General features: G+C 40.2%; 1 protein-coding gene across 1 annotated transcript; it reads left to right on the forward strand.

Annotated features, from left to right (window-relative positions):
- The first annotated feature begins 1,036 nt into the window (after positions 1 to 1,036).
- Positions 1,037 to 24,811, forward strand: LOC119737925 (receptor-type tyrosine-protein phosphatase epsilon-like). Its single transcript, XM_038212593.1, has 21 exons — positions 1,037 to 1,057; positions 3,015 to 3,290; positions 4,421 to 4,834; positions 5,426 to 5,555; positions 6,260 to 6,324; positions 8,611 to 8,909; positions 12,724 to 12,814; positions 13,351 to 13,427; positions 13,744 to 13,780; positions 14,335 to 14,432; positions 15,280 to 15,405; positions 15,970 to 16,127; positions 16,641 to 16,776; positions 17,218 to 17,349; positions 17,774 to 17,873; positions 18,136 to 18,215; positions 18,907 to 19,041; positions 20,568 to 20,696; positions 22,456 to 22,604; positions 23,487 to 23,622; positions 24,261 to 24,811. The coding sequence occupies exons 2-21, from the start codon at positions 3,134 to 3,136 to the stop codon at positions 24,441 to 24,443; spliced, it is 2,832 nt and encodes a 943-aa protein (XP_038068521.1). The 5' UTR covers positions 1,037 to 1,057; positions 3,015 to 3,133; the 3' UTR covers positions 24,444 to 24,811.
- Positions 24,812 to 25,216: the final 405 nt, after the last annotated feature.

The following is a 25,216-nucleotide window of genomic DNA, read 5'->3' on the forward strand; positions in this document are numbered from 1 at the left end:
GCTTTTGTTGGCCTTGTCTTGGTCTTGGTCTTGGTCTCGGACTGTCGGTCGTGGTCTCGGACTGTCGGTCTTGGTCTTGGTCTCAGACTGCCTGGTCTTGACTACAACACTGGCTTTAACACTCTACTTGTTTGTACTACCGGTAATAATATTAATAACTGGACTTATAGAGTGCCAAATTGCCAAAGGATACAAGGCGCTTATTATTATAGATTCAGTAGCATCTCATACATTGTAAATTCCCTGATTTCACACGAGAACCTTTCCCAAATATTAACTATTTGCCTATGGTCATACCGGGTAATTCATGACCTTTGTTCTCTCTTTGATGGATTCTAACGTGAAATCATAGATAAGCATCGCTACAATGACTTGAAGTTGGAAGTCAAATTGTGATGTCATTTTTGCTTGTAAAATATTTGTGATAACATTTTTACTTAAAATATTTCTACTTTGCAAGTATGTGATTCATCAAACATTTAGCCTTACAGAGCCAGTGTTTCTTTTTTTAAAACTGGATGTAATTTTGCCTTCTGAAACTTTTACTTTGATTCATTTTTGTAGTACAACATAAGAGTTTCTTAGTCAAGATGAGAAGTTTCTGAATAACTGTGCATTCTCAGTTTACTATTCTTCATTGTTTGAGATTTACAAGTGATGTGTGAGTTTATTCATTCTGTGTGACAATATTTTGATATGGAACGGATTAAGAAAAAGGAATGACCTCATATGATATGTTTTCTTATTGTATTGTTTCTATTTCTTGTGTCTGCTTTTGAAGCTTTCCAGAGTACATGTGCTAGCAATGTTCCTGTGTTTTATGGTACGCCCGGCTCTGATGTCTCAGTGACTTTACCACAACCAACCGTTTCTGAGGGAATCACTGATGTGACATTCTACTTCACGGATCCACAAGATAACCAGCAAAAATCGATCAGTGACAACCATTACCAAGTAACAGTGCCTATGTCTGGATTCCAGACTGTGAATGTCAACGTGAGCGCAAATATACGTGGTCGCCAACAAATCGGTTGCACTATTCCTATCACAGTCACTGGTAATTGTTCTCAGTAGCTTTGCGTCTGATTTTCCTCTGCTTTATAGTTGACTAGCCAAATGCTCTAGAAAGTTATTTGGGGTCCTCTTCTGGTATTAAGTCATCCAAGTAAAATCAATCAGTAAAATCCATCACAACAAAATTCCATCATAATGAATGAAATATGCATGTATGTGGACGTCACCATTGATTTTGAATTTAAAGGGCATTTTCCAGGTGACGAAGGCCAAGTAGAGCAAAATCTCATAAAATGGGTCTTAAGAACACATCACCACTTGTTAGATTTCACATGCATAAGGAGCACATAATTTGTTAGTCATTGTCAGCTTGACAACTTTAAGCCAATGCTTAGCCCGCCTGCATTGCCACTTGGTGATGAACTTGAGAACACAATCAAATCGTAAACACACACGCACAAGCAAGTGTGCATTTGCCAGCAATTGAGGACCCCTATTGTCCCTCTTTTGTTTGTACTCAAACTTTGTAGGAAAACCTACCAAATGTTTTGTACATATTGCCAAATTGGGGACCTTCGGGAATTGGGGACCCTATTGTCCTCTATTGTTCAACGTCTCCTATTGAATGAAGAAACAAACTCATACATACACCTTCTCTGTGTATAATAGCAATGATATGATATGTTAAAAATGTTGATTATTCTTATTGGTTTGCATTGTGTAAGATTCCGTTACAAGTTAATATGTGCCCTTAAGACTTATTTGTGGCCTTAAGATTGACCTTTAAATTACAAATCAATGTTAGTATCCACCAATATGTTCTTCCCCTTCCTACATATGACTGATTTATCGAGCATGCCGTCGCCAAAAACTGTAAGCATTTGACGTTTACACGATTTAAATGTTTAAAGGGAACAAACAACATTTGCTTTTGCTGAAATTTTCAGAAATGGATGGATTCGGGAGTAGGTATTTTATAGAAAATATTGTTAGACTGACTTGTTTGAAGTTTTGTTGTCATAGATGCTGGAGAAACAATAATTTTCCTGTAGTCTGGTTCCCTGAACAAACAGAGCAACTTATAGACGTCGGGTAATTGTAAGGCCAGGGAACCAGTCTAGCTGGCTTGTACCAGTTCATAGGTGTGTAATCATTGGCCAAAAAAAATGCAGACTAACTAAATATGGTAAAGTATTTGGGGGAAAAAAACAACATTTTTTCTAACGCTTGTCGGCCGACCAGCATCATTGGAAATTGATACCAAAAAATACCACTTTTCTTGAAAATGACAGCACACCAGGTGCCATGATTTTGCAGGGTGCTTTAGACTGCCATTCTGTAACAGTTCAGTGAGGTATTTCATAATAATTTAGTAGTTTTGTGCTTTGATGTTTGCTAATGTTGTATATTCCCAAACAAACAAAAATCAAAATCCGTTTACAAATTTTTCAAAACGTGTAAACGAAAACTGAATTATAAAAAAAGGACCTACGCTCATGTAAAATTTACATTTTAAAACCTATTTAATTTACGAAACATTAGAAGTACCACCCTGAGTACTTGATTACATTCGAGGTAAATGTAGTTAGGTTTTTACTCTTCAATGACTGCCAGCTATTTATTATGTCAATCATTGTTGATTTATCATGTCAATCACGCCGACCTGCAGACATAATGGAAACACATCAGCCTTTATAAAATGGCTGAATGTTACAAACGGTTCTTAAAATATTTGCTAAACATTTTCAAAATGAAATGTAAAGTTACATACTTAGTCTAAAGTATAAAACTCTGTGCTGGCTGGCCCACTGTCATCTAATTCATTACGACAATACTGTTAAAACAGTTCAAAGTGTTAATGCTTCATAACTATTCATAATTAATTCAAACTCGTGATAAAAAAAATCAAAATTGTTACTTTTCAAGAAGGTCTTTGTTGTACAGTGTATTTTTTTCCTCAAGTCTCCTTAATGTTGTTGTGGTTTATTTTCTCCCATCAGCTTTTGAGATCACATGTGTCACTAATATTCCTGTGATTGATACGCCTGGTTCTGATGTCTCTGTGCCCATACCACTACCAACCGTTTCTAATGGAGTCACTGATGTGACATTCAACTTCATGGATCCTGAGAATAACAGTTTGAAGCCACTTACATCAAGCACCCAGTACCAAGCAACCATTCCTATGTCTGGATCAACTACTGTCGACATCCAAGTGTTTGCCTATAGACCTTCAAGCCAACAACTAGCTTGCACCATTCCCATCACGCTCAGAGGTATATTATTGCATGCGTGTCAATTATCTTGTGATGCAAGATAGTATATAATGTTAACATGTTTTGATAAGGATGTAAAATTTGACTTGGAATAGTTACAATGTTTAGTCAATACCAAACACTGCTCAAAGCAAAGTCTATTCAGTGGGAAATTAAGCAAAATTATGACAGCCTTTTTTAATTGAAGTAAATTCAATTCTGAGTATTTTCACACTTGAGTTGCAGCACAAATTCCACAAATGCATCTGTTTAGTCATTAACGCACTGGAGAGATCCTTTTTTGTCTGGATGTAAATGTGGACAAGTGTAAGATGGAAAAGCCTTTTTACAGTTGGACAAATCAAACGAGCTGTAAGACAAGCAGTTCTCAACAGTGAAGGCTGGTTCATTCTCTGTGCGGAAGCAAATGTTAATGCAATTTTTGACATCACAGCAAGTTTTCAGGTAGTCTAAGCATCACCTGTTGTCCAACGGTGTTCTCCTCGTAAATCCAATGTCTGATATTATGGGATTAAAGCAAATTTTATGCAACCCAGGCCAGTGCGCCAGCCAATGGGAGTTGACTTAAGAAATTGTATCGTCATTTCGATCAACAACGATTATAATAAAGATATCTTCACCACTAATGCTAGTTATAACAATTAAGATAAGTTAGTTTATTTATTTTAAATGGTGTTTGCTACGAAGGCAATTCAAACATACCAAAGACCTTACGTTGCTCTAGGACAGTCGGTGACCCCTCTTGACAGTTATTTTGTGGATTTTTCATTTCTCCCAAGTCCAGTTTGTTTTGCCTTCATTCAGTCCACCTGCCCACCTCATGTTAATGCCTGTAGGTGGTGTTGAGATCTTTTCTTTCTGCAATCCCTAGCAATACCAACGTATTAACCCATCTAAATGTGGGTTGCATAGTCTTTTTTTGTGACCAAATCAACTACCTTTAATAGTACATGTTACATATACATGTAATTGTTGAATAATAGTAACATAATCAGACCACATTAGCCTTTCAATATTTTGAAACAACTGGCAATCTTATGTATCAAGTTTTTCACAGGTGTGTCTCCCATTTATACGTTACTGCAGGTAATGAGCCATTCTTGTTATATTCTCTTCATGTATCGTACCAGGTCTGCCATATTTAAGCCAGCCACCCATTGTAACAGTTACATCTACTTCAGCTACCGTCAGCTGGCAGGCATGGGGTTCCAACGCTATGGATGCAGGAGACGGGCCGGTCATTGAATACAGAGTCTACTACTCCCCTACATCCTCCATATCATGGACTGTTGCTGAGACCGTGTCTGTGACAAACCCATCGCAGGCTCTGTATAGCTTCACTGTTCAACCATTGAACCGAAATACTGAATACATGTTCAGTGTGGCGGCCGTGTTACAGGAGCAAGGAGGAGAAGGGCCAATGAGTCCAGTAACATTTAATGTGACTTCAGCTGAACCTGAACCAACTACCCTGAGTCCTACAACCACAGCATCAACGACCGCTGAATCAGGCTCACCAGTAGAACCATCCAGAAGTACCAGAGGTAAAGTAGAAAGAGCATCCTAACACATTTCAATCTTCTCACAACATTAAAAAGCTTGAGAGTGACTGTTAAACAACTTTTTGGTTGAAATGGTATCAATCAATATCAGGTTTTAATCTTTGAATTTACATCACCCCAGTGCAAATACCATCCTTTAAATTGTGTATTTTTTCGTATCAAATTCTGGTTTTATAGAAATCTTGAACAGTTTTCTAGGAAAATTAAAGTACACTGCTTTATGCTTGATTCCAGCTTGCCACCTGGCATATATATATGACGTCATTTTAGAGACATATATGACGTCATTTTAGGTTGCCAAAATGCTCAAGCGCCTCAACATTAAAATCACAGGAGCATGAGAACGCCTCAGTTATGGCTACAAATTATGTTCACCAAATTAGTATATGGGATCTGTGCACTGACAAGTGCCTACTTAACGGTAAGAAAGGGAGACGCTTTGGGTTTGTGCACATACTTTTTACTATGGATTGTGAACCAGTGTGCGTATGTCCTGTCCATGGGGCTCTCGAAAGTAGTCCGTAAATGATTTGGCCTTTCAACAATTCATTTTTTTTCTTTGCTCACTCAAAGCAAGTTCAACAGTTGCACCAAATCCCACACCTGCATCTGATATCACAGTGATCGTTGTCGTGGTTGCTGTTCTAGCCATTCTGGTGATTGTAGTATTGATTCTGGTCGCACTACTGTTCAGACACTATCGGTAAGTAAAGTCTCTGCTCTGCTTGTGCAAACAAAATCCTACCCCAAAGTGAGTGTAGTTTGAAATGGCAGTGTTGCAGTCGAGTCTATCACAAGTCCAATCACAAGGATATCACAAGTCATTTTACATGTCAAATCATAAGTTAGGGGATGAATAATAACAAAGGAATGCCTTTGTCACAGTTCATATGATTAGCTTGTGATTTGTCTTAACATGTAATGAGTTGCGACTGATTTGCCATAAACTTACGAGGACATACTTGTATGGTGGACTTAACGACAACATTGGCAGATCATGGTGGGAGGAAGAAGGGAAAATCGAACCGCAAAGTGCTTATTGCTGCACCGGCAACTTTTTATGCAATCTTCCTTCTGGTTTATTGGTAAATGTTGTGTGACTTAACATGAGCTAGGAACAATCTTATTTTATCCTGCCCAACAAAGAATCATTAGTTTTAGTGAACTTCACACTTAGTGTCTCAATAAAGGGGGCCCCCTCTCCTTCATCTTCTGTAATGAAACCAAAACAAAGAGAGCATTTTCACCTACATATACTCTAAGCTTCCATTGCTGGCAAAAGTCAGTATTAGTGCAAAGATTTAGAGGGGACACCTTGAAAAAGAGAGAGCACCAAGGTTCTGGACTATTTTTGAATAGTTTTTAATATTGCAATGATTATATTTTCTGTTGTCCATTTGATTGCAGAAGAAGACGGTCTGAAGAAGTTTCCGTAGATGGCTTACAAGGGAAGTTTGGAAGCAGTGATCACCGTGAGTTTTATTATTTGTTGGTTCATTTAAAAATAATAAACCGGGTGAAATGTTGTAATTTTTCTTTAGCTAAACACAATACGAAATTTGTTGTCAATGCACTATTACAAGAAGATTTTGAAGGATTCAGGGTGGTTAGGGTTAAATTTCTCATGTATCGGTAACAATTTCGGCTACATTTAATAGTTTGCATCGTAACTGTCTTAAGAGGAAACTGCTAATTTTCAGTCTGGTTCACCATAAATGACAACTAATCATTAGAAACGTTCACATTTCGTTCAAAGAAACAGTGCCACAGACTGTTATATACCAGTAATTCCCCTATTTCAAAACACAACACCACAGTCTAAAGCAGGAATTGAAATCCCGAAAAATGTTTGGTACATCAAAATTGAGGAAAAATGAAGGAAACTGGATGGCTGTATTGACCCTGAATGCACATGTACTCATCCAAGTTCACATTCATGGTGTGTTAACTCTGTTTGAATTCCACCCTTTTGCCAAATTCTTTCTTTTGTTGCATAAATTCCGGCAGACTTCCTCTTTGTGACACACAGAATATCCAAAGAAATATACCCACCTGCAAGACCCAGAAAGGTTAATTCTATTTTCAGACACTGTAAGCATTCAACAGTTTGAAAAAAAATTCATTGTGTTTGTGCATTATGATTCACTCACACATTTTGGTGTTTTTTAAGTCATCGTAGAATACAAATGTATACAAGTATACGTTGAGTGAGTCACATACAGCTGCATTGCAGTCAATGAGTGCATGTACGCAAATTACTTGTTCACATTCAGACATTTTTGTTAAAAATATCGAAGGTTTTCTGCCAGAGAATTTTAATTTGAAGTGGTTTGTTAAAAATATTCATTCTGGTCTTCGGCCAAACTGCAGAACACTTTACAGTCATTGAAATTGCATCATAAAACGTTTCATTACAGGTGATCATTGTGCCACAGAGAAACGCTTCCTTTCTCTGAAAATAGTTTTTCAAGAGTACACTTTATTGCAAAGCTAAAAAAAAAAAAAACATTATCAATAACATAAATTGACATAAACACTTAAACTAGCGAACGAGACATGTCAACATTACTTCTTTTTTAAGTCCTATTTCCTGAAAAGAGAATTAACTGAGTAATAGTTTCTTTCCAAATATCTGACTTCTTTGCCAAAAGTCTCATTTCTTCAAAATGCATATGCACTCTCCATTTGAATATATGTCTAGCAGAGATAATTATGTCTAACATCAAATAATCACTGTTTTGCTTAATTCCAGTTTAAATATACCATGTTGATGCAGATATAACGTTTGTTGTTATTGGGATTTCATATGTTTTCATTTCCTTGTTATTTGGGCTGATATAGTTCCCTATTGCACAGAAGAACAGGAAACTCATGCTTTTTCAGTTTGTAGTGGTTCATTTCTCACTGAAACTCCACAATTTGATTTCAGGTCAAGCTACCTAAATTATATGCACATTAAAACCTCTGTTGAATAATTTAAGAAATCGTAAAGCCATATTTCATATGTCCATATAGACACTACCTCCATGCTTGTATTAACCGTAATCTAATTTCCAACTCCATCAACCCCCCCCCCCCCCCTCCATTTAGGGGATTTTGGTAGGCAAGCATTTTGGTAGGCGTTTTGGAGTACCAAGTCCAACAAAATCCATGTACAGCAGTGGTGGATTTGTGGTGGATTTCGGCAGATTTGGTCCTGAAGCATTATGTGAAGCAGGGTCAGTGATGGATTGGCGGACTTGATACTGTTCTTACTAAACTCAGTAGGGAGTTAAGGTTAAGGAAAGACTTGTTTATAAGAGGGTTTTAACCCTTAGCCCCCAAGGTCCTTGTTGCTTACAACCATCCTCAATCCTCCAAAATCCTCCAAAATTTTGCAACTCCGCCTAAATTTTTCAAAATTGTCAGACAGTCCTGCCTCAAAATGCATTCATCCTCAATCCTCCAAAATCCTCCTCATCCTAAAACTTTGCACTCGTGTTTAAATGAAGGATAACCAACGCCAAATCCTTCAAAATCATCAGACAGTCCTGCCTCAAAATGCATTCATCCAAAATCCTCTTGTGCTTCATTCACCATTCATCCTCAATCCTCTAGAATCCTCCAAAACCACCAGGAGGATTTTGGAGGAGTGAGGTGGGTTAGGGTTAAGGGAATTACAAGGATGTAGAATGCTCAAACAAAAAGGCTTTGGTGTTAACGTTACATAAAACTGAACGCAAGTTGTACTTAGTTATTTTAACAAATTTTGTTATCAGTATCCAGTCTGGAGGCTATAGACAACCCAGTCTCCATCCCCTTGGAGGATGTCAACTCCAATGGCGACGTGTCCCCAGAACCCACCGCCACTACCACCACTCCCACCATCATCGAAAAGGCACGGCCAAAGTCTGGCACCAGTCTGATCTCCATGCTGGACAGTAGCTCGGCGTTTGCTGGCCTGCCTCTCTACCCTCCCCCTGAGAGGGAACTGAAGAAAGATCCCATCCCGTTGAAGGAGTTTGTGGCGTATGTGCGCCGGGCCATGCAGGGTCCGCAACTGAGAGAGGAATGGAGTGTAAGTTGGCAGTTTTTCCCGACCACAATGTCATTCAGGCTGTAATACTCGAAACGTTTGCCACATCCCTAGGGTTGCAGACCAGGAAATTGATCCGGATATTGCCTACGCCGGCCAAATCACGATTTGCATGCCCTCAAAATCTTCAGTATTTGAGCATGCTGTGGGCCATGAACTAGAGGGTTCGTAAAAAATATGGGTGGAAGCTATGCACACAGTAGCGTAGCCAGGAATTTTTCAGTGGGGGGGGGGGCCGCTGGGGGAGCTGGAACATTTCATGGGGGGCGTCATGCAGGGGCGTCAATTGCTTCTCAAAAGTGGGGAGGGGGGCAGACATACCTTGATTAGAACTGATGCAAGCGCGAATCCCTTACGGCGTGGGGTTCGGGGCCCGCTTAAGGGCCCCGAAAAAAAAATTGATTCTAGATGTTCTGTGGTGTAATCTGAAGAAATTTCTTACCACTTTCCCCCATGCTTTAACTAATTTTTTCTTAGCAAAAGATAATTATTTAAACATCGTTTTCGAGGTAAGAGTCATTGAATCAGCTATCGGTATTCTGAGCTATAGGCGTGGGGTTCGGGGCCCGCTTAAGGGCCCCGAAAAAAATTGGATTCTCGATGCTCTGTGGTGTGATCTGAGGCAATTTCTTACCACTTTAACCAATGATTATCTTAGCACAAAAGATAATAATTTAAACATAATTTTCAAGGTTTTCTCAGCTAAAGGCATGAGAAATTTTTTTGAACATTGTTTTCGAGGTTGGAGTCATTGAATCAGCTACCAGAATTCTGAGCTTTAGGCGTTGACGCCCATGGCGTCATGTAGATCAATAATAAATTTTTCAGAAACTCAAAATTTCATTTGGGGGGGGGGGGGGCGACTGGGCGGGGGCGACAAGGTTTCATGGGGGGGCGGTCGCCCCCCCCCCCACCGCGCCCCCCCCCCCCCCTGGTGGCTACGCCACTGCATGCACAGGACTGTGAGCTTGTTGTTCAGTTCAATTTGGATGAAATTGGGGCCCTTAAAGTGCTCTTTTTTGCAATGGAGTGAAGGCATCGTTTTTTTAAATGGCGATGGGCTCCAGGACTATTTTCAGGGGTGATCATCTTTAGATGGAAATTTCTCATAAAACTCATCGGCTGACCCCCCGAAAATTGAAAACAAAATGAAAGATGATGAAATAAACTTTAATTTGCTGTGAGTCTCGAACACCTTAGAGAGTTGTGAGTATTTTTCCCCAATTTCTGAAGTGGGAGCATTTACCATTGGGGTCTATGGAAGTTTATTTACTGGTTTGCAAGCCTAGGAGTTAGGCATTTGCCAATCTTGATACTCTCCCAGATGCAAACCGATTTTGCAATCGAGGAAGGTATAGAACCCGGCCGCCATGGGCTCAGCGCACAAGTAAATGTAACCCCTCAGTGGTTACAATTGAAATGTTGAGGAGATCATAGGGAGGGACATTGCTGACAACACCTGACACTTATTGGTTGTAAAGTTCAAAATAATATTAATCGTGTGTGCTTTGCACAGTGCGCACTAACTGGTACATTTTTGAATGCATCCCAAGGACAGCAACATAGAGAACTACAGGGTTCGTAAAAAATATGGGTGGAAGCTATGCACACAGTAGCGTAGCCAGGAATTTTTCAGTGGGGGGGGGGGGCCGCTGGGGGAGCTGGAACATTTCATGGGGGGGCGTCATGCAGGGGCGTCAATTGCTTCTCAAAAGTGTGGGGGGGGGGCAGACATACCTTGATTAAAACTGATGCAAGCGCGAATCCCTTACGGCGTGGGGTTCGGGGCCCGCTTAAGGGCCCCGAAAAAAAAAAAATTGATTCTAGATGTTCTGTGGTGTAATCTGAAGAAATTTCTTACCACTTTCCCCCATGCTTTAACTAATTTTTTCTTAGCAAGAGATAATTATTTAAACATCGTTTTCGAGGTAAGAGTCATTGAATCAGCTATCGGTATTCTGAGCTATAGGCGTGGGGTTCGGGGCCCGCTTAAGGGCCCCGAAAAAATTGGATTCTCGATGCTCTGTGGTGTGATCTGAGGCAATTTCTTACCACTTTAACCAATGATTATCTTAGCACAAAAGATAATAATTTAAACATAATTTTCAAGGTTTTCTCAGCTAAAGGCATGAGAAATTTTTTTGAACATTGTTTTCGAGGTTGGAGTCATTGAATCAGCTACCAGAATTCTGAGCTTTAGGCGTTGACGCCCATGGCGTCATGTAGATCAATAATAAATTTTTCAGAAACTCAAAATTTCAGTGGGGGGGGGGGGGGCGACGTGGGGGGGGGGCGACAAGGTTTCATGGGGGGGGCGGTCGCCCCCCCCCCCCCCACCGCGCCCCCCCCCCCCCCGGTGGCTACGCCATTGCATGCACAGGACTGTGAGCTTGTTGTTCAGTTCAATTTGGATGAAATTGGGGCCCTTAAAGTGCTCTTTTTTGCAATGGAGTGAAGGCATCGTTTTTTTAAATGGCGATGGGCTCCAGGACTATTTTCAGGGGTGATCATCTTTAGATGGAAATTTCTCCTAAAACTCATCAGCTGACCCCCTGAAAATTGAAAACAAAATGAAAGATGATGAAATAAGCTTTAATTTGCTGTGTGTCTCGAACACCTTAGAGAGTTGTGAGTATTTTTCCCCAATTTCTGAAGTGGGAGCATTTACCATTGGGGTCTATGGAAGTTTAGTTACTGGTTTGCAAGCCTAGGAGTTAGGCATTTGCCAATCTTGATACTCCCCCAGATGCAAACCGATTTTGCAATCGAGGAAGGTATAGAACCCGGCCGCTATGGGCTCAGCGCACAAGTAAATGTAACCCCTCAGTGGTTACAATTGAAATGTTGAGGAGATCATAGGGAGGGACATTGCTGACAACACCTGACACTCATTGGTTGTAAAGTTCAAAATAATATTAATCGTGTGTGCTTTGCACAGTGCGCACTAACTGGTACATTTTTGAATGCATCCCAAGGACAGCAACATAGAGAACTACAGATTCTCTGTTCTCCTTGAACATACATCTTTTGTTGAAAACAGTCCTTGAAAAATGAAAGTCTGTTTGCTTAGACTGTGGGAGATGTTATATTTGACCCGCTCCACAAAAAGGTGTTATGCCGCAAAAAAAAGTGAAATTGAGTTATATACTTGGTTGGAAAGACCACAACGTAAGCTTTTATTTGTTATATTATAGAGCTCCAAAGCCACTCATGACGTATTTGCATATTAATTACTTCCTTGGAGTTCGAATTACACAACTGAGTAATAGGCTTTGAAATAGCTTTCCTGTTTTGGGTACGATGCACTAAAAAAATGTCGTTTTGTCCCCACTATTCGTCAACATTTCTGTGAATAAACCCTGAAACTTTAGGTAATAAAGTTTGAAATGAAAATCACATTTTGACAAATGTTCACCCTCTCAACATTGAGCGGGCCATTACACGATAATGCACAGCGCGACTTAGTACCCTTTTTTGTGGAGTGGGTCACATATTATAGGGACAAAGGGAAAGACAATTCCTTGTCCTCAGATGTAATGGTAAAACACGGCTGGTAGAAAAGCGCCATCTACTGTTAATGCACAGGGGCTATTGCTGTACATGGGATTTGGTTCCCCTTGAAATTGATACAAAGAATGTGAAGTTAGTTTCCTGAAAAATATGAGGTTTGAGAGGGTTCGGGAAAATGTCAATATTGTTGGGGAGTTTGGTTTAATAAAAATTAAGCTTGCTGTCTTCGTTTGTGAGGATGAATTGTTTCTTTCAAATGTCTTCCTTTTCTCCTTTTGTTCGTCAGTCCTTCCCTGGAATAGAGGCAATATGCTCCTGTGATGTGTCCCAGCTACCAGACAACAAGCCGAAGAACCGCTATCGGAATATTCCAGCATGTAAGATGTCCTCGGAAAATAAATCCATAAAAGACACGCTTTTATTGCAGAGCATGCTAAATAAAATCTGAATCAAACAAGGGTAAACAGAATCGCTGTTATACCCAACTTCACTCTGCCTTACCTTGAATTTTTAGTGACTTTGTTTAGTTTGTTTCATTTTAAAATTGTATTTGATGTATTTCCAATTGCAAGTCAAATTTGCAATTTTTTTATGAATAGCAATTTATTATTCATAAATATTCAAAATGATGATTTTGAAAACAAATCAATGATTTGGCACTTGATGTCACTTTAATTCACTGCAAGATTTTGACTTAAAACTCCTCAAAACTTATTTTGTCTCTTGATTTTTTGTAACAAAATTCCCATTTAAATACAGTTTTTAATCATTTTCTGGCAAATTCTGGGTCCTATACTTGGTCTCTGATATTGTTTACCATTAGTTATTTATTGAATATTTTCGAACTTCATCAACTTAGTTTTCAAATGCAGATTTTGTTTTTAATTCTTGCGCATCTCCATGTTTGATTCAGATGACCATTGTCGTGTGATCCTGGATCATGGTGAAGACGATGAGAACTTGGGATACATCAATGCAGGCTACATCAAGGTCAGATTTTACAAAGAAGGTTATGTGATCAAACCGAAGGATAAATAATCAGTAATATTCATAAGAAGGAATTTTGCGTCGGGGTGATGTAAGTCGAATTGGGTTTTGCCTTTCACCGACGTATAAACACTGTATACTCAGTGTGTTACCTCCCGAGTGAAAGTTGGAAAAATCCCTTGGGTGGGACTCGAACCCACGACCTCCTGCTTTCTAGTGCAGATGTCTTGCCACTCGACCACCAAGCTAACGGGATTGATTGACTCTTTAAAGTGTGTTTATTTTAGTGTAATTGTTTTCGTTTCCCTATTATTTGTAGGGCTACAAGAATGACAAAGCCTACATAGCAACTCAAGGTCAGTATACAATTTTGAAATTAATAATGCCGTGTCATGACAAAATAAAAATGAGACTGTATATTTAGTACCTAATGGTGAAATGGTTTGCAGATCTCTATAATAATGAAACATTTTCCTTTTCGCCTTTAAGACACTCACCCTCCTGAGGACAGACAGAGCACACTGTCCGAAACGTTGAGTTCTACACTCAACCAACCGGTTCTTTTCAGAACCACACTTCTTTCAAGAAGAGATTTCTTTCCACGTGGTGTTACCTGAAAATGTCCTCTATGTTAAGGAAGGGTTTGCTTAAGACTGAAACGTTGTGGCGTCTAATTTTGTTGATTTGTATATTTCAGGTCAATTCAGTCAGTAAGCAGTTTGCAGCAGTTTAATTCATTTTCATCTCAAAAAGATCAAAATATAATTTGATCATTAACTATTAATGTCTGATATAGCCCCTAAACTCATTCTTGTATCCTTTGACGGTTTAGGGCCACCTTATGTCATTCTAGTGTTCATCATCGTCTTTGCTGAATATAATTTCCCTTACTTTGTTTTCAATCTCCCAGGGCCGACGCAGGCCACCTCTCATGACTTCTGGAAGATGGTCTGGCAGGAGAACGTGCGCATCATCGTCAACGGCACAAACCTTGTGGAGGATGGAAAGGTGGGTTTAAAACTGTGATTAGTAATTGAGAACATTGAATACCATTCAAGGCTGTTGTACATCTTTACTTGTGAGAAAACCCTTCCCAGTTGTTAAGTTGTTTTACTTAGTTTTCTGGTTTTTATCAGAAACGTCTGAAGTGTTTGATGTTGTTTTATGCTAGCGTACATATAGTTCAGAGTTTTTCCAAACACGAATAACAACTTCATACTTGTCAAATGGAGAAAAAGTTACTGCTGAGTTAAAAGTTAATATTTCTTTCCAAATCATTGCAAAAATAGTAAAGTTACAGGGTGCAACTTTTTAGTCTTGGCAGGATTTTGAGAAGGGTCATGCAATAGTGGAAATGTCAGACTTTCCTAAATTTAAGATTTTCCCCGTCAATCCTGCCCAGTACATTGGTTGGCAGCATTTTTTATATGACTCTATGACAGAATTTTAAATGAGACTAGTAGGGTTGCATCAAGGACATGAACGGAGTATGCAAGGTTTGCGGTGTGAATTATACCTTTTATGAATTGTGTGGTTCTTAGAAGAACACAACATCATCAATGTCTCCTGATGATGAACAGAGCACACTGTTTGAACTGTTGATTGAATACAACTGGTCTTCTCAGGTTCTTTACATGGTGTCACTGCAAACCTTCCATAAATCAGATTTTGTAGCATTAGCTTGTTTTAGTCATTTTTCCATGAGTGTGTCCATAAGTTTGTTACTTATTATTTCCGATTTTTATAGTTAATCTGCATTTGAAGTAAGGGCTTGAATTGTTATTTACATATTATTTATGATGTCTGTTTGGATTGACACTGTGAAGTCTCTCTTTTACTACTCCTTTTACTTCAGAACAAATGCCACAAGTACTGGCCAGATGTAGGGAAGTCCGAAACTCTGGGTGGCATTTTAATCAGTGCACTCAGTGAAGAGTCTAAAGGAGAGTACACAGTCAGATCAATGACAATCGGAAAGGTGGTAAGTTGTCAATTGTTGCTGTTTGTTTGTAAGTTGAACAAAGAAATTGACTGGAGCGGGGTTTGAACCTGGGACCTGTGGATTGCTGTTCTGATGGTCTATTATGCTATTCCCATGGTTTGCAGTATTGATAATGCTAATGCTGCTAGCATCGTGACTTTGGACGTGATCCCTGGCTACATGGCATATACGGGTTCATGGCTTCTGACTAATGCCTCCTAAACAGACACATTGGGGCAATTCCAGTGTTTATGAAATTAACCATGAAAAAAGTTTTTAAAGAAACGACAAAAAACCTCCAAGTCTGTAATCTCCTTGACCATTCTTAGATGATGAACGTGTAAGATTTTAAGAATACATTTTCAGGTTTATTCACTGAGCTCTTGAAAGCTCTGTCACGGACATTATATAAGGCTAGATTGCCCCTCGACAAAACAAACTCTTTGAAAATCAAGAGTGTGTATGAAAATTGTCATCACCGTGATGCAGAAATTCAGTCATATGTTCCAAAGTGTCACTGTTTTCAATGATTATTCTCTTGATCTTTTATATTTTTGAATTAAGGGTGACAAAGAGTCTTCACCCAGGAAGATCATACAGTTTCACTACACCACGTGGCCTGACAAGGATGTCCCTAAGGATGTGACGCCGGTCTTGAAGTTTGTCAAAGAGTTCTCTGAGGCAACACCCAAAGATACTGGACCTTATCTCATCCACTGCAGGTACACAATGTCTCACTGTATCCTACTCATTTTGCAAAGTTGTAGTCTAAATCTTTCAAGCAGTGTGTCAAGCAGCTGTACACCAGTAACTTGTGGTCTGAATTGTGATAGACTTGACTACAATTTGCTGGTCTAAATATTCGGTCTCTGGTCAGACCAAAGTTCCGGAATTGACGCGGCCACGCGGCTTTTTTTTTTTTTCTTCAAGCTTGGATTGTACAGACAAGGTAGGTACTATATTTTCTTTTTGGTGTCCTCATGTACATTGGTTTCCTCCATAATTGTTCTTGGTGCTTTCGATCATTTGCCTTGGTGCAATTTCCCATTCCTTGGTGCTCTTTGGTAAAAAAAAAATGAGGAGGTGCGGAAATAGAGGGCGCTGTTGGAGCTACCGCGGAACATTTCGGAGAAAAAAAAGATCGACGTGCATGATTAAAATCGATGCGCGCTGACCAGAGACCGACTTATTTTTTTTTTGGCCTAAGAAACTTTTTCTCTCTCTGTTGTTTGCAGTGCTGGTGTAGGCAGGACCGGTGTCATCATTGGCATACATGCATCGCTGCAACGAGCCCGTGCAGAGAAAACTCTGGACGTCTACAACTTTGTGGCTGACATGAGGGATCATCGGGTCAGCAGTGTGCAGACCCCGGTAGGTACTTCAAGGACAACAGTGGTAGAATTGTACGATGCTTTTTGACAGTAATTTCGTCAGTTACTTTTTGGATATTACTTTTCTCGGTAACTTTTTTAAATTTCCAAAAATGCGTCACTAGACGCATCTTTGGAAATTGCCTTCTTTTATTATTTTCTTCAAAATGCCAGCATGCCAGAAGGAATAATTTCACAGGGAGTTTGGTGCCATTACTATCTTTAAACCAAGTATGCATTTTGACAATAATTTCGTCAGTTACTTGTTGGATAACTGCTAATGATCTACTCTACCTTTAAGAGCCCGATCTAACTGTGTTTTGTAACCTTTGGAGTTGTTTTGTATGGAGTCCACTTCACTTCTAGGGGTCTGTCAGGTGAGGTGCTTTCTTGTATTTCCTCTTTTAACTTTGGCATCTATAAAACTCTATTTTGCGTTCAGGTCCAGTATACGTTCATCCATCTTGCCTTGTTGGAAGCTCTGTTCTCAGACGACACCACTGTGCCTGCAGCTTCACTTGGGAAGAGGGTTACTGAGCTTAAGAAGAAGAAGAAGTTGGCTGAAGAATTTGAGGTGATTTATTAAAACAAAGTCTGATTTTGGGGGACAAGCCCTGTGTTACAGTAGAATAGACATTTGATTTGAGATTGTACATGCCAACCAGCCTGTGTCTTTTTGTTGGCTTAAATCTGCTTAAATTGTGTTTTGACAACGGTGATACTACCAGTATTATGCATTGTTTTGTGACACTGAAATGCTTGCTTGATGATTTTAGCTGTCCTTACTATTAGTATTACTGTCCTTACCATTACTTTTAAAAAGTAATAATAAAAAGATTGATTGCTAAATTATGCTGAATTCTTTACCTAAATATATATTCCATTGTCCACAGTGCATCCATAGAACAGTTTGTAAATGTACGTATGCGTTAGTGGCATTTTTACTACTACTTTTGAAATAGTTTTGCCAACCGGGTGATTTTATGATTTGTTTTCAGCAACTGAACACCATCACCCCGACTCCAAGTCGAGAGAGATGTCGCAACAGCATGGCTAACACCAACCAGAGCAAGAACAGATTTCCACGCACGCTTACTCGTAAGTCAGTCTCCTCTGCTTAGTGCAAGAAATACGGTGGTTTCCTATAAAATACAGGGTTTACAATATCATCAGAGAGTGTGTGTTATCTCCCTATTAGCAGGTTTACTCAGAATCTTTCACTCGGCATGATAAGCGAATAATTTTAATGAAATTTGCAGTGTTAGTGTTATTTTTCATTTTCCATGTACAATCATAATTGGTAAATGTCATGATAGTTTAAAAAGATTTTCTATCGTTGATTCTTTTTCCTTCCGTGCAGTTGAAGGCTGTCGGCCTTTTTTGATGACGCCCAGAGAAGATGGGATGGAGTACAACTACATCAATGCCTCATTTGTGGATGTAAGATCATCATTCATTCAGTCGATTGTTATTGATACAAATTGTAAACAGTGAATTATCCACAAAAACTGCCCTGACAGAGCGGACGTTTGAGAATACACATGCAGAGCGTCCTTTTCTTTCACTCTCTTAAAATTTACCTACATGAAAATTGAGTGAGAGCATCATTGTCGGTTTGAATAAATTTGATAAACGGTCAGAAAATGACACATTTCCAACCATAATTTCATTTTCTAGTTGCACGTAATTCCAAGGCATTATGAAGAATGTTGTCAAGTTTATATTTGGATTTGCCCTACGATTGAACAAGCCCATAGGAAAGACTGAGTGTGCAGTGTTTTTCAAATACGTCGGCGAAGGGCAAAACCCACATATAAAAAAGAAAATACCGTAGACAAGTCCACCGAGCCCATTACTTTTGCGACTGGAATTGTGACGAGACTTGTGATTTACTGTTGACCGGACTTGTGATGAACTGGACTTCAGCACTAATTGGAAAATAATATGTTGCCAAGAGCCGTTAAGCCCGAAGGTGGTGAAGCGCAGAACAATTCCCCAAATTTAAACCCCACAGAATGGATCTTTCTTTTGTCTGAAATTTCATGAAGTGTCACCACTGCTGACATTTTGCAAGGAATGAGAAAACAAATTCAACTGTACTGATCTTTATTTATTTATTTGTTGTTCCTAGGGCTTTAAGCAGAGAGATTTTGCCGTGGTTACCCAGGCTCCACTGCCAAACACCGTGTTGGACCTGTGGCGATTGGTTTACGACTACCAGATCTCCAGCATAATAATGCTCAATGCGCCTGACCCTGATGATACTGTAAGTTGTGACAGTAACTTTGGAGAAGTTATGTCTCCAAGGGTTTTCCGGCCTGGTTTTTGGCCAGTCCGTACATCCAAACTGTTTCGACCGCTTTGTGGCTGTGACTTTGGTTCCTCTGTTTTTGGCCAAACTCCTGTGATTTGAGCTGAAATCAAATCACATAGGGACAGTGGCGTAGCCACAGGGGGGGCGTGGGGGGGCGACCGCCCCCCCATGAAACTTTGTCCCCCCCCCCAGTCGCGGCCCCCCCCCCCCCCCCCCCCCACTGAGATTTTGAGTTTCTAAAAAAATTATCATTGATCTACATGACGCTATGGGCCCTATTATGTACTACAATGTATCTTTTGCTTAGAAAATATTGGTTAAAGTGGTCAGAAATTGCCTCAGATAGCACCACAGAGCATTCAGAATCCAACATTTTTCAGGGCCCTTAAGCGGGCCCTGAACCCCACGCCTATAGCTCAGAATTCTGGTAGCTGATTCAATGACTCCAACCTCGAAAACAATGTTCACAAAATTTTCTTATGCCTTTAGCTAAGAAAACCTCGAAAATTATGTTTAAATTATTATCTTTTGTGCTAAGATCATTATTGGTTAAAGTGGTAAGAAATTGCCTCAGATCACACCACAGAGCATCGAAAATCCAATTTTTTTCGGGGCCCTTAAGCGGGCCCCGAACCCCACGCCAATAGCTCAGAATACCCATAGCTGATTCAATGTCTCCAACCTTGAAAACGATGTTCAAATAATAATCTTTTGCCAAGAAAATATTAGTTAAAGCATGGAGGAAAGTCGTAAGAAATTGCTTCAAATCACACCACAGAACATCTAGAATCCAATTTTTTTCGGGGCCCTTAAGCGGGCCCCGAACCCCACGCCAATAGCTCAGAATACCCATAGCTGATTCAATGTCTCCAACCTCGAAAAACGATGTTCAAATAATTATCTTTTGCCAAGAAAATATTAGTTAAAGCATGGAGAAAAGTCGTAAGAAATTGCTTCAAATCACACCACAGAACATCTAGAATCCAATTTTTTCGGGGCCCTTAAGCGGGCCCCGAACCCCACGCCGTAAGGGCTTCGCGCTTCGCGCTTGCATCAGCTATGATCAAGGTATGACCCCCCCCCCCCACACTTTTGAGAAGCGATTGATGCCCCTGCTTGACGCCCCCCCATGAAATGTTCCAGCGCCCCCCCACTGAAAAATTCCTGGCTACGCCACTGCATAGGGATGTGCGTGAATTGTTTTCGTTTTGCTGAAAGAACGAACACCTTTTTTGGTGATCCGTGGAAACAACTTTAAAATGGTGGTTGTGTTTAAAATGTGTGATTTGGATGATTCTTGTACTAAAAGAAAGCTTATGAATTGGGCTTCGTATCCTAGATTTTCAAAGTGATACATGAAGAACTTCACTAAAACAATAGTCCCGACATTTGGGTTTCGGTTTTTTTTTACTCACCCTTTATGTGCACGTAGTCCATAGAAATACTGATGTTTGTAATCTGCTTTGTTTGATTGACAGAGTTGTCCGCAGTACTGGCCAGACAAAGGCAGTGAGGAGTACGGTCCATTCACCGTGATCACCACCAACACAGCGGACCTGGAGGGATACAGGATCAAGCAGATGAAGCTGGAACATCGCCGACAGAAGGTAAGGGAAAGATCACAGGGATCTGTGAGCTGGACAACACTAGCATGGTGATGGGTATAGCGATGTAACATTAAGACGTGGGCCGGTAAACTTGAAGCTTAAGTGTGTTTTTTTTCTTTTTTTCTGGATATCATTTGAGACCATAAATCCAGAGTATAAATTGTAAAATGTGAGCCTTGCCACAGGACTACTGGCATAGCTTTTTGCTCAGTTTGAAGGAAATTTGTTGTTGTATGCAGCAAAATTTCAGCATCTTATGCGCATGTTGGTCTTTTTTCTTTATGTCACAATTGGAAAGACATTTTACGTCATACGGTTGGAAAGGCTTTATAATTTTTTTTAAAAGGTTGTCATTATTATGTTGAGCTAACTCTATTTAAATCTACTTAATACCTACCTTTCTGTTTTCTTTCATATTCCTGTCTGTTGTGTTCTTGCAGTGTGGTTTTATGCTTTTTTTGTACCAGTCGTGTTTCCTCTATTACTTTTTCGACCTAAAAATGTAGTTTGCAAAATATCTCGCCTTTGTGGTTTATTCCTTCAAACCTGTGTGTGTATGGTGTCCTACAGAGGGCCTGTCTTGTACTTCTCCTGCCAGCTGCGTGCTGTCTGCTCTCTTTCTTGGGTGAGTTTCTGACTAACATCCTCCAGAAAAAAAATAACAATGGCCTAACCCAAAGCCCAGAACCCCACTTGCTTCCTGCTAGCTATCATGTATACCCAATAGGCTCCCAGAAAAAAGAGTTAAGATAGCACTGCCTGGCCTACTCTCCAGCCTGTACATGTATGTATTAAATGGATATGATACGTACATACACTGGTTTTCTGTTGGGCCAGGTGTTTTTTTGTTCTACATTTAACTCATCATGTACAGTCGAAACCCTGAAAAGAAGAGCACTGTTAGTAACAACCTGCTTATAACAAGCAACATTTTAGGTCGCACTTCTTTGTTTTTCTTTGTTTTCGATTACTGTTAATACTAGGTACCTGTTATAACAAGGTAAGTTGTAAAGTCCCAGGGACCTTGTTATAAAGGTGTTCGACTGTACTCTGTTGCATTGTACATATAAGGCCCCCCGCCCTTTTTTAAATTACTTGGATTACGGAATTGCCGCCAAAAAAAATTGTTGGAGCACTTTCGTGTCCAAATACAGTGTCCGAATACTGGGCGAACCATTATGGGTGTGCTGTAAAGGGCGCACATACACGTGTGGAATTTTTTCAATTTTTTATTTTTTTATTTTTCACTCGCCGCACGACCCGGGTAACAAAAAAATCCGTAATTTGTATCCATCTCGCAGTTTCTCCAACCCTAAACTCCAAATCCCTTGCCCCCAAATTCTCAGCCCTCTGCTCTCCCTTGCAAGAGCTCCCTCCGCATTCATCCCAGACTTCACAATTTAACAACACATTTCTATACTGTAACATTTAGGTCTTCACCCTCTTATAATAAAATTACAGCATAAAACTTTGGAAAATTTAACATTTTGTGGCATTTCTTTTGAAACAGAGAACCCTAAACTTGTGTAAAATAATGGATCTTTTTTCGAAATTTCTCAGTCCTTTTTTTCCCAGTTTCTTGGCGGGTTTAAACTGGTACTGACGTGTACATATCGTCGGGTGCACCATAAAGTGACCTATTGTCTATGGACTTTGTGCGCACAATACGTCACTTCGTGGTGTAACCGACGATATAGTCAACTTTCAATAACTTTAGTATCATCCACATTTTCTTGTGGGTGTTTTGTGTTTATCACAGAGGTCGCACTCTTTCAAGCACTACCAAGTCACTGATTGGCCGCTGGGTCAGGAGGTACCTAAATCCCCCAGCGCCTTGCTTCGTCTCATCCAGACTGTGGACAAACACAAGCCGAAGGACAAACGCTCAGCCAGTCTTGTCCACTGCATGTAAGTTGTAGAAATGAATTTCCGCGGACTTTGATTGGCCGTGGGAATAGCAAAGTATGGTGTTCCATATGTGCCATCGGCGTTGCATTTTTGGGGGTCTCATTTTTAAGCTCTGGCAGGGATCATTTTGATGGATTTCATGCAAGACTTCTTGCAACTCGGCCAGAGCTTATTGTGCACTTGCATTTGCACTGAACAACATCTTCCTCGAACAAGGTGCACGCCATTTTGTGTAGTGGTTGGATGGTATCCAGAAGAAGGAAATTTGCCGGAAATAATAATAATAATAATAATAATAATTTGGGAGGCTAATCATCCTTACTCGCAGCTGGTATGCTGAATTGCGAAGGACGCGGCTACAATGTGGTCGGGCCGCTGGCACGTAAAGGCGCCTATGGCTGCCGGCCACATGGACCCATATATGACCACGGAGCACAGCCTGAGATCGAAAGTGTTTGATATTTCCAGAGGGAGGAAAACCGGAGGGCCCAGAGAAAAACCCTCGTGGCAGAGGAAAGAACCAACGCACAACTCTACTCACATGCGATTCGCGGCCAGGATTCGAACCGTGGTCACCTTGGTGAGAGGCGAGCACTTTACGCACAAGCCACCCATGCCACCCTGTGGACGGGTTGTGATTTTTAAGCTCTGGCAGGAGCTTCTTCATGTCACTTGATGGTCTGTCGGTCGGTCGGTCAGATGATCTGTCTGTCCCTAAAAGTGACCCAAAATACGGTGGGACACATGCGCCATCGGCGTCACATTTTTCGCCAGCGATTATTGTGCACTCGCACTTGTTCCTGTGCTGGCACCCAGAAAATGGCCGATCAAAAACATGGCATATATTGGTATTTCATCACTTCCTTTTTGTTTTGTGTACAGAGATGGCCTGAATCGCAGCGGCGTGTTCTGCGTACTCAAGAACTCCCTGGACAGGCTGCACGAAGAGGACGTGGTGGACATCTTGCAGACTACTAAAGTCCTGCGCTTGAATCGTCCTAACTTACTCAACAGCCTGGTAAGATGAACATGAATGATAGCGGTCAGGAATATGGGAGTAACACTGTTTTCAGGTTCACCTGAAAACAAAAAAATGATTGACCACCCCTTCAAATGTTGGCTTTTCCTCACTGTAATGTACAGGGTGGTGCAAAAAGAAGGAAACCCACTTTTGACGGCAATTTTCATCGACTTGTTGAGCATATCTCAAAAATTCAATTTAATGATATTAAAATATTGATCTTTAAACATAAGTGATGAAAAAATGATTGCAAATGAACATTTTGTCTCTGAGATATGGCAGTTTGAAAATTTCATGTGCCAAAGCTGTTTGTCCACGGACGGCTTTATTCCATCCGCTTGACTGAGCTCCGGAGCTTGATACAAAACACTCCACTAGACTTACACGTGGACAACAGTGATTTTGGTGACTTGTATTCAAATTAGCATAATAACACTGTCCTTGCGATATTTTTTAAAGATTATTTTCACCTTGTAGGTTTGAAGAGCTATACTTCACTACATTATTAAAAAAAACAGTTCATTTGATCATGACAGGTCACATATACTAGTCTTCATTGAGTAAGAACTCCTTCAAATTTCACCAACTCAAGTATGTTCGTCAAAATCTTTTCTTGTCCTCCCACATACATGTAGGACATGTACCGGTTCTGCTACGAGGCCATGCTGGCCTATGTGAACAACCCAGAGGAGTTCAAGGCGGAGGCGATTCCGGAACCAGTCTATGAAAACACGCCCAGGGACATGGAGAAGGACAAGCCCAAAGAGAGCATATACCAGAATCTGGAGCCGAAAAGCAGCGAGACCCCTGAAACTTGAAAGGTGCAGAGCCAGCGGGAACAAAAATGGTCTTTCGGTTGTGAGTTGGGAGGGATGTTGCAGATTTAGAACAAGGAACATAAATTTCTTAATACAGACCTTTTTTTTTGTTTACAAATATTGTGGACCGTTGTTTTGTAATCAACCAGTTTGCATAAATTTACACCCTGGCTGCCTAGAGCTTTTGCCAGAAAATGTCAATTTGTGACCTATTCATAAATACCTCAGACAGTTTACCCATTCCTATTGGCTGAGAGCTGTCATGTGGGTCGTTTTAAACCGTTGATAAAACACCGGTTGGTTTTAAACACTTTTTTTCCTGCACCGGTGCGTTCTGCACCACATCGCGTACTGTGCGTGTGCCAATCTCCGTAAAAGTAGATTTTTAGCGATTTGTGTGAGGCACATACCATAGACACAGCCAGAGGGGTGTTTCAGAAAACATGAAGTAAAACTGTTTGACAAAATCATTGGAAAATTGTGATTTTTTTACTTGTTTTGACTTGTTGACCGAATATGTGCTTGATTGGTATTAAAAAAAAGCATGTTTAAACCCTGCTAGGGGCTTGGTCTTGGAAAATGGTCCTCGCCTTCAGCTGGGGCCATTATTCACTTCCAGGACCCTAACCGGTTTTGAACATACATGTACTTGTTTAATACCAGCTAAGCACATATTTATTCCCTTATTAAAAAGGAAGATGACTTCAATTAGCTTTGATGGTGTCTTTTGATTATTCATTAGTTTTCCCCGTACTTTCTGAGTAATTTTGTTT

Source organism: Patiria miniata, unplaced genomic scaffold, assembly GCF_015706575.1.
Source record: "Patiria miniata isolate m_02_andy unplaced genomic scaffold, ASM1570657v1 HiC_scaffold_3, whole genome shotgun sequence".
NCBI lineage: Eukaryota > Metazoa > Echinodermata > Asteroidea > Valvatida > Asterinidae > Patiria > Patiria miniata.

What these genes read in the sequence shown, in the direction of transcription:
- LOC119737925 (XM_038212593.1), top strand. Translation starts at nt 3,134, where the DNA reads ATGGATCCTGAGAATAACAGTTTGAAGCCACTTACATCAAGCACCCAG. An exon ending in ACCTTGTGGAGGATGGAAAG is followed by an intron (nt 14,433 to 15,279) that starts GTGGGTTTAAAA and finishes CTTTTACTTCAG; the next exon opens with AACAAATGCCACAAGTACTG. An exon ending in ATTTCCACGCACGCTTACTC is followed by an intron (nt 17,874 to 18,135) that starts GTAAGTCAGTCT and finishes CCTTCCGTGCAG; the next exon opens with TTGAAGGCTGTCGGCCTTTT.